The sequence below is a fragment of the Xyrauchen texanus genome, chromosome 4 (assembly GCF_025860055.1).
Source record: "Xyrauchen texanus isolate HMW12.3.18 chromosome 4, RBS_HiC_50CHRs, whole genome shotgun sequence".
Taxonomy (NCBI): Eukaryota; Metazoa; Chordata; class Actinopteri; order Cypriniformes; family Catostomidae; genus Xyrauchen; species Xyrauchen texanus.
Genome location: NC_068279.1, coordinates 3,933,312 through 3,946,539, shown reverse-complemented (window position 1 = coordinate 3,946,539; position 13,228 = coordinate 3,933,312). Strand labels below are relative to the sequence as shown.

The 13,228-nt window shown below is 38.4% G+C and overlaps 1 protein-coding gene across 1 annotated transcript in view; it reads left to right on the top strand.

Moving 5' to 3' along the window:
* The first annotated feature begins 199 nt into the window (after positions 1-199).
* LOC127637464 (RNA-binding protein Musashi homolog 1) overlaps positions 200-13,228 on the top strand; it is a 57,598-nt gene continuing 44,569 nt past the window's right edge. Inside the window, 4 exon segments of the mRNA XM_052118550.1 lie at positions 200-346; positions 901-941; positions 1,595-1,676; positions 1,791-1,875. Coding sequence (XP_051974510.1) covers positions 285-346; positions 901-941; positions 1,595-1,676; positions 1,791-1,875 — 270 coding nt within the window. The 5' untranslated portion in view covers positions 200-284.

Sequence of the window (13,228 nt, the reverse complement as noted above, 5' to 3'; positions counted from 1 at the left end):
GATCTGTCTGTCTGTCTGTCTATTCAGACAGACCGCATTGGAAGGAGAGAGAGCACTAGGAGTGAGAGGGGCGGGACCCACAACGAGAGTGTGTGTGTGTGTGTGTGTGTGTGTGTGTGTGGGGGGCAACAGAGGGCGGGGTCTAAGAGTGTGCGCAAACCACGCTCGGCCCCTCCTCCTCCAGACTGGCCCTCCCTCCCCCACCTCCTCGGGCCAGCCGCTCTTGAGTTGGAGACTCCTGGCTCCTCTTCGGTTGGCAGTCCGGGAAACAGAAGGTCACGGGAATGGACACGGAAGGGAGTCAGAGCAGCCTGTCGTCCGTACAGGACTCCCCGCACGACCCCTGGTAAAGCCCCCCTTTCTGGACGCTTTGCTTGAGTTTTCATCACGAACTGGAGAGATATGTATAAGCCTTGGAGTTTCGGAGAAAGGAAAGCGACTACAGCAGACTAAAAAGAGACACGCGTGCGTTCGTTTACAAGAGAGTTAAAATGGAAACAATGTAACGGCCTGTCAGGACACTCAGTGTGTTACATTGTTTCCATGGTCGCTCGTTACAGGACGCGTTCTGGAACGTTGTTTCCATTTATTACATTCGAAAACTGTTACATTGTTTCCGTCGTGTTATAGCGTTATATTTGATGTCCCCAGTTCAAAAGGCGGCTGATATTCATTCATTTAACTTAAATAAACTCTGCGACTGCACTGGAAATATAGACACCACATCCATCCATCACACCATCAACATGGCCGAATTTCACTTTTCCACTTGATTAATTGTCTATTTTTTATTTTGTTTTTGCTTTCATTACTGTATTTCCACGTGCCATTACGTTTCAGAAGACTTTCCGACATCTCGTGTGCTCCGATCTCACTCGCTTACTGTTTTCCTCCTTTCAGCAAAATGTTCATCGGCGGGCTGAGCTGGCAGACGACACAAGGTGAGACATGCGTGATTTTCTTGTCCTGCGTGCTACTTCCCACTTAAAAGTCTCATTCGTGCATAATGCCAGATTTCTCTGCACATGATTGCATACGAGCCCATATCATTTTTTATTTCAGTATATGTGCCTTTGATTAGAGATTCGGTTGTTTAGCTATAAACAGAAAGCACGTTCAAGCAAAGCATGCATTTAACACGGATGAGCATAACGCCTTGTGCATTTATCGGAATATTTCTAAATCAGTAGATGATATGCCTTATCTGGGCTCCACTAATGTCACTTAAAGTACTTCCTCGCAATCTACGCTGGATGTATAATGAGATAGTGGAGATTTGAGGTGAAAGCAAGGGCGCACTGTAAGCTCTGTCGTGTATTTGAATAAACACGAACATGCCCTGTGGTAAATCTATCTGTAAGTGCATGCACAGCACATGGGCATACTGGATACCCGTGTTGTTATTCAAATGCCCAGCTTAACTTATAATAACAATGTTTTTCTAGAGGTTTACAAAGGGCAAGCATTAAGGACTATTGTTTTGATGCAAAATGATCACACAGATTGGCGCTCTCAAAACTAATAGTTGCTTCTGTACCCTGTTTAAGGCGAAATTGGCGTTATATACTAAAAGCATTGCATTTTCTTTCTCCAGAGGGGCTGAGAGAATACTTCTGTAAATTCGGCGAGGTGAAGGAGTGTATGGTGATGCGGGATCCGGTTACGAAGCGATCGAGGTGAGAGGGGGAGGCGCGCGCACGCATCCCCGGGCTCGCGCCACACTGCTGACATGATTGTTTTTGTGTTTGTGACTTCATTATGAATGCATAATGTGTATTTTTTTGGCTCAGGGGGTTTGGATTTGTCACCTACATAGACCAGGCCGGCGTGGATAATGTTTTGGCCCAAAACCGACACGAGCTGGATTCGAAAACAGTGAGTTTTTGATAACATTTATGGCATCTATGCATATATTTCATAGCAGTGACATCCTATTGCATACTTGTTTTCTGAAAGACACAAACTCCAGAAGTTCCAGCATGCTCTGTTGCAAGTGTGTAGGTCTGTGGATCGTCCCACCTTCTCAATGTCTTCCCGTTTCATTGTTTTCGAAGCAGTTGGAGTGCGAGGCACTTCAAATTCTCATAGGATTCACCCTTACGAGGCACATGCACTTTCAAGGGATCACTGCTTTGTGGTAGTTTATGTTTTCAAGAGAATTTTAACTAGCGCGGACTCGCGTGCATTCAGCGCGAGATCTGTTCCACCACTCAGGAGCGCGCGCCACATGAAAGCGTTCTTTCTGGCTTTTCATCGCCATGGCAACCAGGGGAGCGAAACGGGGCAGGCTCAAACTTTTTTAAATCTTCCAGAATAGGATCAGGATTCCAAATGTCGTGGTAAAACTACTTTAAGAACTGTAAGTGGTTGAGACATTTGGTTACATAAATGTTATAATTTTTGCAAATACCATAGTATTAATTGACAACTAAACCATGGACAAGTACTGTAATATAATCTTGAACATTTTCGAGTGATTTATTTTTAGTCTACATAAGTGTGGTTTTATATTAGAATTATAATAATCAACCTGATGTGTCACATGGTAATAATTTATTAATATGCAATGTTCAACCGGGGTTTCAAAAATAAGTCAGTGAAGTATCTTTGCACAGAAAAAACATTAGAAGGTAAATAATGCTTTTTATTAAGCTACTATGTATAATTGCGTACATAAATATAAAGTGCATATCAAAGAAACTGATTGCATTTCATTCTCCCTTGTGTTTATTCAATGAAAAACAAATTATTTGATTTTTATTTAATGTCTTTAAAATATTGAATCTACTTGGCTGCAATGGCTGTTTGGATGAAGTGATTGTTCCTCTGATAAAAACAACAACAACAACAAAAAAGCAAACACTGTTGAGCCATTTTAGAGCAAATGCATGGAGCAATTATCAAAATATATAGCAAATATCGTCAATAGGCTGAAAAAAAAATCGATATATATATATATATTTTTAAGACATATCGCCCAGCCCTAATCAGTGGTTCTCAATTGATTTTGCAGTTATCGTACATAAGTAGAAATAAAAAAAAATGTCAGTTTTTTTAATTAATATTAATTTGAACTGCATAGGCCCAGCAGAACGTAAGCTGATTTGAGAATGTGCAATATTGTAAAAGCATAACAACACCAGCTTATTATATTAAACAGTCACTAAGCCAAATATTATAGTAGTACTTACCAAATAACAAAGTGAGAGATGAATTTACGCCAAAATACTGTAGACTTAAGCTGGATATGCAGCGTTTGACATCAACAACAAAAGATATGAGCATTTATTCTTCATGTTTATTTTACTATCCTAATAATGCACTATTAAATATTTACTTGCCTTTTATTATTTGCATTATTAGAATTCTTTCTTTTTGCAACCCTATCAGAACAATTCTGCAACCCAATTTTGGGTCCTGACCCACCAGTTGAGAACCACTGATGCAAACTATGGTAATACCATGGTATACTTTACTTTACCATACCATTTGACTCCCATGGTATATATATATCAAAGTATTTCCATCTAAAGCCATCGTGGAAACATGGTACTACAAGAGTACTTTTTTCAACGTTTAATGACTTTATGAGGGTCTGATGTTAATCTAGATGAAGCAGGCCAGATATTGCGCTCTTGCGTGGAGTGGCGTGTTGTCTAGTAGCTCTGTTTGAATAAGAGCCCAGGATGTGTTCGAATATGTGAATCCAGGGCGTCATTCGTTGCTCTTTGTCAGAATTGCATGTGGGTGTGTTTGCACACAAAACCAGCCAGACTTTTACTACAAAGATGGCACAGACACCCTCTTCCCAACTGTGTTTGTGGGGGGTAGCTTTTTGTGTATTTGTTTGTATTAATATTTGGGCTGTGTTGTGGCTTGTTCCTCATCTTTTCAGGTAAGAGAATTAGAACTGATCAATGAGGCACGCTAAATCGTGTTTGGATGCATTGTCTGGTATAGCTTGGAACATTTTGGAGGAAGGGTTTGTGTAGCTATTAATGGTGACTTAAACACCACTGCTGCACTGAGACAGAGCTTGGAAACATTTTAGTCACCGGGGCCACCTCTTGGGTTTGGTCGCCACGTGGGACTCCTGTCACCATAACAACTTTGTTGGTTCTCTGAGAGTGAGCAAGTTGCACACTCATAACCATGGCCATTAAAAGAATATTATGGGTTTGATCCAAGTTAAGCTTAAATCGACAGTATTTGTGGCATAATGTTGATAATTACCACACAAAGAGCAATTCTGACTCATCTCTAGGGCTGGGCGATATGGCCAAATATTTTTTGAAGATCGTTCAATATCGACATTTGTCAAGATATACATTTATGACCATTAATGGGGAAGGTATAGCATTTCACATGTTTGTGAGACCTCAAGAATGAATGCAAAAATAACTTTTGTTTACAAGTAAACAACACAGGGTAAGCTGCCTTTTAATTTAAAGATCAGGAAGTATACTCAGTTAAGGTTTTATCCTACATCCCAAGATGTGAAACCTCTTTTGGCAACATTTCATCGTCTTCAGCGGACGTTTGACTCACTCTCCATGTGTTTTTTTAAGTCTCCTGCAATGTTCTGCTTCCAGGTTTTGGCACTACGTAACACATGATTACATTTCTGTAGCCTAAAAGTTATTTAAATGCCAGTATGTTTATATAAAGCCACTGTTGTTTTTTTATGAAAGAAAGAAAAGAAATAAATAAAAACACAAAAAGTGATTTTTTTTGGGGGGGATTATCGCAGTCTGGGATATGTCAGTGATTAGCAACAACATTGATTTGGATGCATTATTATTTTGTTGTGCAGTGTCAGATTTCTATATATATATATATAAAAATGAGGACGTTAGAGGACAAAAATGTAAAAAAAACTGGCATAAAATATTATATATTAATATTATTATCCACTTCCACTGTCTTCCAAATATTCATTCATTTTCACGATTTAATGCCACTGTTGTTTTTTTACACACACACACACACACACACACACACACACACACACACACACACACACACACACACACACACACACACACACACACACACACACATGTTGTGTTTCCATGTTTTATGGGGACTTTCCATAGACATAATGGTTTTTATACTGTACAAACTTTATATTCTATCCCCTAAACCTAACCCTACCCCTAAACCTAACCCTCACAGAAAACTTTCTGCATTTTTACATTTTCAAAAAACATAATTTAGTATGATTTATAAGCTGTTTTCCTCATGGGGACCGACAAAATGTCCCCACAAGGTCAAAAATTTCGGGTTTTACTATCCTTATGGGGACATTTGGTCCCCACAAAGTGATAAATACACGCACACACACACACACACACACACACACACACACACACACACACACACACACATTTCTCAATACACACATACAAAACAGACCCACATAATTTTAGCTGCATCATTTATTCCGTTGTCCTGCAGTGCTCTATAATACAGCAAACAGAAAATAGGACAAAAGCATGTATTTGCTCCATAGGCTAAACATGAGAAAAACGCCACCATGTGGTGGAAAATATAAAAAATGTAGATTTTGAAGACAGGGCTCCAGAATGAAAGCATAATATCATAGAATTCATGATTTTCTGCTTTAATGGCACTGGGATCAAATATTGCAGTTTTAATGGGTTTCAATAGGGACATTTTTGTCCTGAAGGTCCCGATTGTAACTATTTTGTGTACACTATGTGTTATAGATGTAGTATAGGAACTGAGATTGAAATATAAAAATTCCCCAAAAAATACACACATAACGCAAAATGTATGCCGCTGGCGTTAACACAGCCAAAATGTTCGAAAAGACAAAAATGTCCCAAAGGTCGCACAAGGGTTATTTATATAATGCATAAATAAACAGCAATGGTGTTGATGTCGGAGTTGCTGTTGTGTTCAGTCAGTAGCTGCATTTCTTTGTCAGTGCTGTCTTGTTCAGTACACAACAATATTATATTAGCAGGATAGCTAGCTAGTGGCTACCTAGCCTCATTACACGTTTACATGACAGCAAGTTTAGGTAGCCGCTAGCAGGCTAATACCTCCTAACTGGCTGAATCTATGATTCAGTTAGGCAGTTGTGTATAACTTTGCCGAACTGCTTGCATTTTTAGCGACACCCACCCACCTGATCATACAGATGTAGAACATAGGATAAATATAGAAAATTACTCAAAAGTTTATCATAGACATTTTTAGCGAGATCGTTAAAAAAAGCATTGGAGATTACAACGAGGCACTTACAATGGAAGAGAATGGGGCCAATTTCTGGAGGGTTTGAAGGCAGAAATGTGAAGCTTATAATTTTATATAAGCGTTTACATTAATACTTCTGTTAAAACTCATCTGTTCTTGAGCTTTTGTTAACTGGTTTTAAAGGGGCATTCAGTAGTTATCTAGCTAGCATTAGCATTGCTCTTCTTCATGTACTTTAAGTACCGATGTGACAGTGTATGTAGCTCCAAGCTACTGAATGCACCTTTAATTGTCATTATTACGGCTGTTTTAGGGTGTTACATTGTCATGGCAACAAAGTTGTAAAATGTCATTTAATTTTACACAGAAAATGTTTGTAAGTATTTTCTCATGCTAAAATCATGTTAACATGCATATTGTTTACATCTTGTGGCTATACTTTTGACTCATTCACTTTGTGAAGTACTTTGTTGTAACCCAGATTTGTGCTTTTTTATAGAAAAGGAGTTATCAGTCAGAATCATTTTCTGATGTACCCCAAATGTTCCCCAAACAGATACAACATAAAATAACGTAACTGTGGCAACATTTTTGCAAAATGCTATTACGTGGTTCCTTATACGTTCCGCTGCAGTTCTGATGTAAAATGTCCACTGTGTGGCACTAAGTAACAGTTTTAAAGTTAATGCTTTGTTAGTTTTACCTCAATAAAACCTACCTCCCAACCCTAAACCTAAAACAAACCGATTGTGTAATGAAAAGCAAATGTGAGATGCAAAATGCAATTGCTGAAGCCACCCTCTCATATTTGTGGTGTGTTTATCACACTTTCGGCTCACGTGTCGACTTGCGTGCTGTGCTCTTCAGGACTCGTACCCCGGTCATTTACATCACAATGTTCAAGTGCAACGCTCTGTCGTTTAAGCTACCATGCAATTTCACCACACTTAAACAAGCTTGGAAATGTAGTTGTTGACGTAATGTAAATCTTTGTTTCGATGTCTTAAGTGGTATTGTGTGAGGAATGGGGTACACGAAGATTTGTGTGAAAGTAAATAAAAGTTGTTGTTACAGCTCTAGAGTTAGAGTAACTGCTGCAATATTTATAATAAATGTGCTGAAATGTTGGTATTGTAACGTGATTATGAGGTTGACCAAAATCCTGTTGGAAATACTGCTGTGGCATACACCTCTATTCTAGAACAGCCCACAATTGGTGCTCCATACTGATGTTCTTATACTTAAAGGGCTTTTTTCCACTGCATGGTACAACTCGACTCTGCTCGCTGTTTTGGGGTTTTCCGCTGTGGATAGTACCTGGTACCACCTCGGTCGAGGTTCCAAGCGAGCCGAGCCGATACTAAATGTGACGTCAAAATCCTGCAGATCAGTGATTGGTCAGGGAGAATCGTCACTACCAGTGTCAGTGGATTTCCGACACGCGACATCAACCCGCTAGTTTTAAAGTTAGCAACAGCGATAATAGTATCATTTGTTCACGCGACTTTCGGATTGTGAAAAAAGAAATGGCTGTGCGCAAAACCACGCCGTGGTCAATAAACGAGGTGCAGACGGTCCACTCGTTAGCGATGAGCGAAACAAAAAAGTCTTTCAGGAAGTGTCTCAGCTGTTGGGCGCACAGCTACTACACTGGACCTACCAACAGTGTAAGGAAAAGTAAAACAAAAATTAAAAGTGACTACAGAACCATCAAGGATAAGTGGAAGTGTATTGACCAAATGGATGCGATCTAAACCAGTGAGCAATGGGAGGGAGAGCGCCCTGGACTGCCGTTGATACACGATGGAGGATGGTATGTTTTGTTATGCTAACTCTAAACTCTGCTTGAAAGCTTCACTTTATTTAGTTGAGCAGCTACTGGAAGCTTCTAAACCAGGCCAATTTAACTGTTACACTTGTGTAAAATCACCATGCAACAACTGCTTTATGCAGCACAATGAGCTAGTAGCTAACAGCTAGCGGTCGTGTTATTGTTTGGTCAGTTTGTGTCGTGTTTAAGATGATGTCACGGCAGTAGAGGCGGCGCAACTATGACGATCAGTCTATAATCCCACCCATGTTGATGCGGCACTAAACTGCAGTGGAAAAGCAAGCTCAGAAATGTAAAGCGAGTAGAGTTGAGGCGAGTCAAACCGTAACGTGCAGCGGAAAAGTGCCATTAGTATTATTTACACAAGTTTAACTTTTACAGTTGTTAATCAGCTGGATAGCTAGAGCAAGCTCCAAACCTATGCAAACATGGTGTACAGAGCAATCTGATTCTGATTGCTAAGACATTAATCGTAAACCATTGTCATGTATGTTACTTTCAAAGCACAACTCCATAACAGTTAGGTTATAACACAGGTTGTTTTCTGGTAGAATTATCACAACCATTGTGTGTCTTCCATGTGCATGTGATGTGTGCTATGATGCAAAGGCTAATAATTGTGTTAATGATGTATTGATGGGTTTGAATGGCCCTTTCGGATGCTATTTGAGCCTCTGTTGTGTTAATGTTTTCATGGGGGTTGCTGTGGGTTATTAGGTCACTCTATCGGGGTCTGAAAGACGGCATGGGGAGGAATCGCAACAAGAGGAAGCTTTTTTGAATGATAAGACTATTGTGTAAACAGCTCAGGGTCACCTTTAGGCTGTGTTTAGTGATTTGGTAAAAAACGGCAGAACGTCAGCGGTCTGTATAGCAGATGGCAGTAGGTGCTGTTTTATATTTGATGTGGTTGTAAAGTTGTGCATGGCATGGTAAAACGTCTCTATGCTTTCCGTTATAATATAGCAGATTTCTGTGTCTTTCTGTGCTTTCTGTATTTCTTGCCTTTGCCATCCATGGGGAGAAAGGAAAATATCATGAGAGAGAATGAGAGTTTGTGAGATTCCATGTTGAAAACAGAAGAATGTGCCATGCTGAGAGTGTTTTTTCATGCTATGGGCTCTCAGAAGAAAAGAGTGAAAGAGGATAGGTTGAAAGAGGGGTGTTGGAGTGCTGGAAATGAGAGGTCATATTGTCCAATCTCATAAAAATAAGGCTAAACTACTAACAGACGGGTCGTCTGTTGTACTGACAGTCATTTTCTCCGGTGTTAGTCAAGCACCAACAATCTAAAGAAACACTTTCCTAGTGTTCAAAATGTGTGAGAGTCTCATTTGTATGTTTTGAAGCAAAGTTGTTTGTAGTCAAATGGTGGGATGTTTCTAAGGAATGCATCTTAAGACTGTTGGAGACTTTTGGATGTGTTGTACATTACATTGGAATACACTACCAGTCAAATGTTGGGACAAACCAACTTTGTTTTATTATTATTTATTTATTTATTCTTTTTTACACATTTTGCATGCTTTTTTAACAGTATCCAAGTATGCTGAACAATTGTTGACTGCTTAAAAAAATCTGTTTAAAACTATAAAATAACATAACTTAAGTTTTGCAAAGAAATGCACGCATGGGCACAATTTATATTTGATTACCTATCTAATGTGTAGTATTTAAGCATAAGCCTTTATACAAAAATATCTTCAAATCATGAGAAACCTTCAGTCAAGTGTGTCCAGACTTTTGAGTGGTAGTGCATGTAAAGATTGACTTTATTTGTACAGTGAAAGAACGTTTTCTTCTAAGAACTAGCAGAAATTCTGCATACTAAACATAACAGTTTCGCTCATTCAAATTTGCAATGGTTGCATTAAGCAATTTGTATGTTCAGTCATTCCTGAAATTGCTTTTTTTTATTGCACATTCAGCTCTAATCTGCTTGTTTAGCGATGTACTTACAAGTTATATCAATCATACAGTGATTAAATTAGCTCAACTGAACGATTGTTCTTTTTTTAAGGGGGTTGTGGCGGTAGAAACAGAAAAGGTGAAAACATAAAGGGTCACATTCTTTTGTGAACTAAACTAATGTCACTTTATGGCTTGGAGCTTAGATTTGATTAATAGAATTTACATTCAAATTAAAGCATGCCATATTCTATGTCGGCTACAAACCCAAAACGTGCCGAGAACTGTTTCTCAATTACTTTATTGCTGTTTTATCATTTAATGTTTTATCATTCGACTTACATTTACATTTATGCATTTGGCAGATGCTTTTATCCAAAGCGACTTACAGTGCACTTATAACAGGGACAATCCCCCCGGAGCAACCTGGAGTTAAGTGCCTTGCTCAAGGACACAATGGTGGTGGCTGTGGGGATCGAACCAGCAACCTTCTGATGACAAATTATGTGCTTTAGCCCACTATGCCACCACCACTCTACTTCACATTGGCCCTCTTAACAAAGCTGTTATTAAAATTTGTATAAAATGATACACAGAAGCTAGCAACATACTTACAAATTGTTTAACCACTGCAAAAACAAATGATAAAATCACACATACAAATTTTGGCAGATGTGATTATAATCTCAATTATTTATTTGATTAATTGTGCAGCCCTAAATTCATGTACCTTTTGGATGTACGGTTTGTACTTCATATGACCCTTAAATTCAAATATTGTTTTGGACATATGTTGCATTTTTCTATATTTCTTTGTTATTTTAGTTATTACGTTATTAACTGAAGATAAAACTAGAGATACAGTACTGTCCCAAAAGGCACTGTTAGGTACTAGTGGAAAATTTTGCCTAGTGAGGATTTCTTCAAAAATAATGCCATGAATAGTTTTCATTTATAAATTAACGTCATACAAACACCAGTAAACAAAGAAAAGAAAAGATAATTCAATATTTTGTATATAAGTGTATTTTTTTCACTTTTTCACGTTATAATTCTGCGAGTGCAGTAAAGACAAAATATCCATATATTCAAGATCTATTCTCTAAAAGAAAGTCTAAATATCTGATATGCTGCTTCTCCAGTGAATGCATCTTTTTTTAAAGGATTCTTAGATATTTAAAAATATTTGTATTTTTAATATTATATGCAACATTCTCGGATAACAATTTTTTCTTCTACAGTATAGCTGCTAAAGAAAATGTACGTTGTTTTAAAGGAGTTTTAGATATTTATATTGGAAAACAAGCCAAATCATAAACACATAAACCTATTTTGTTGCAGTGTATTTTGGGGTGAAGACTTCACCTCTCTCAACTTTCTGATCACTTCAATCCATCTTTAACTCACTAAAAAACAAACTCTCTCTTATTAAAAAAGCTGCGTATTGGCAATTTTCTTCACGATAAGAAATGCACAGTGACTCATATATTATGATTCAATAAGTGGTGAGCAATCACGTTATAATCTAGCTGCATTAAGCGTTTGAGCTTGAGGGATGAGCGTCCCCGTGACAGAATGCGCATCAGCCGGTGCAGTTTCAATCTCTACCCCTTTGATCGGGACATTTGCGCAACTCATAGAAGAGGCGCTGACCGCACAGAGAAATGCCAGTTTCTGAGTTTGTAGTTGTTTACATGACCTGCTGCCGTGTTATTTGAACTTTAATAAAGCTGTAACGCATTAAATATAAATGCATTTAAGATTTCTTTAAAGAGCATTGAAGCGTGAAAGTGAAGCAAATTGTTTTTGTGTGTTTGGCGATACACTACTCTGCTGCTCGGTTTGCCGGTAGATTGTGGAGATTAGCCCTCAAATGCTGACAGCATGGAGAAGTGCAACGCTACACAATTCCCTGGATGTAATTAGTATGGATTGCCAAAGCAACTAATCGGATTGAGGAAAATAAACTTCCGAGGCAGCTACATAGCTGAAGCCAAAGCCTCTCCTGAGATTTTGCACCATGCTAGCACACATACACTCTCTCACCTTTGTTCCATCTTGGTCACGGTGTGGGGTTGTTGAGCCTCATTAACGAGCATCGTTAGCTAATTGCTTTGCCATTGTTCGCTCATGCACAGTGACCTTGATGACTCAGTCCCATACTAACATTGTCTGAGACAATACGATCACCAATATACAGTTCTGTGCAACCAGACTCTATAGTGTTCAAACAGGATCTTATTGATTACGTTTATTTGCACACTGTTGGTTACACAATAGAAAAAGATTTCAGGGGAAAATGTGAGTGGTGCTTGCCAATGTAAAAGTCGCCACCATGATGCTAGGGCATTGCGAGGGCGTTGTTATGTGGTTGCTATAGTGTACTTGTCTGGATTGTTACTAGTGGTTTCATGGGGTGCTTTGCGAAGGTGCTAAGTAGTTGCTTGTTGGCCCACACCCAAGTCTCTTTGATATTTTGGTCTCTAATGGCTCGGAATAGGGCTGCACAATTAATTCGAAAATAATCGAGAATACAGTTACAGCTGTCACAATTATTTAATCGTAAAAAGTGTAAATGACATCATTCCAGATAGGTGTACTCCCATTGGGTCGAGACTTTCTATTTACAATTTTTGGACCGTTGTGTGCATGAATGCAAAGGCAAATCTGACGTGTTTAAATTAGTCTAAAGGCATATCAGTAATGCTCACTGTACTGTGTACAATTTATTCATAATTTGGTAATTTATTCATAATGTAATTCAAATATTTTGCAATTTAGGAACATAGTTCTCAAGTTGTTTTGATGCACAGCCTAAATACAAAATATGGCATGCACCTGATACACAAAACAAGTATTTGAATGTAAATTCCATCCATCGAAATTAATAATCGCAATTACATTATCAAAGGAAATATCCTGCAATTATGATTTTCTTTATTTTTTTTATTTGATTTTATTCATCCATTTTATCACCTGCCAGTTAAAAATCATAAGTCTGATAATTGCATCCTAACAACATAAGAGTGGATAAATGGTGATAGATTGTTTTTATTTGAGGGTGAAATATTTATTTACGATTCAACAAGAAGTATAGTTGTGTAGTTTGTTTTGATTTGTTGATCATTGTGTGGCATGAAAGGCGAACTGTGTGTGTGTGTCCCATGAGGGGATGGACCTCTCTCTGTCCCATCTGCTTGGGGTACATCTTTGTCCTCATAATTAATGAAAGCAGAGGAGGGTTCTTGCTGACACACACACACACAC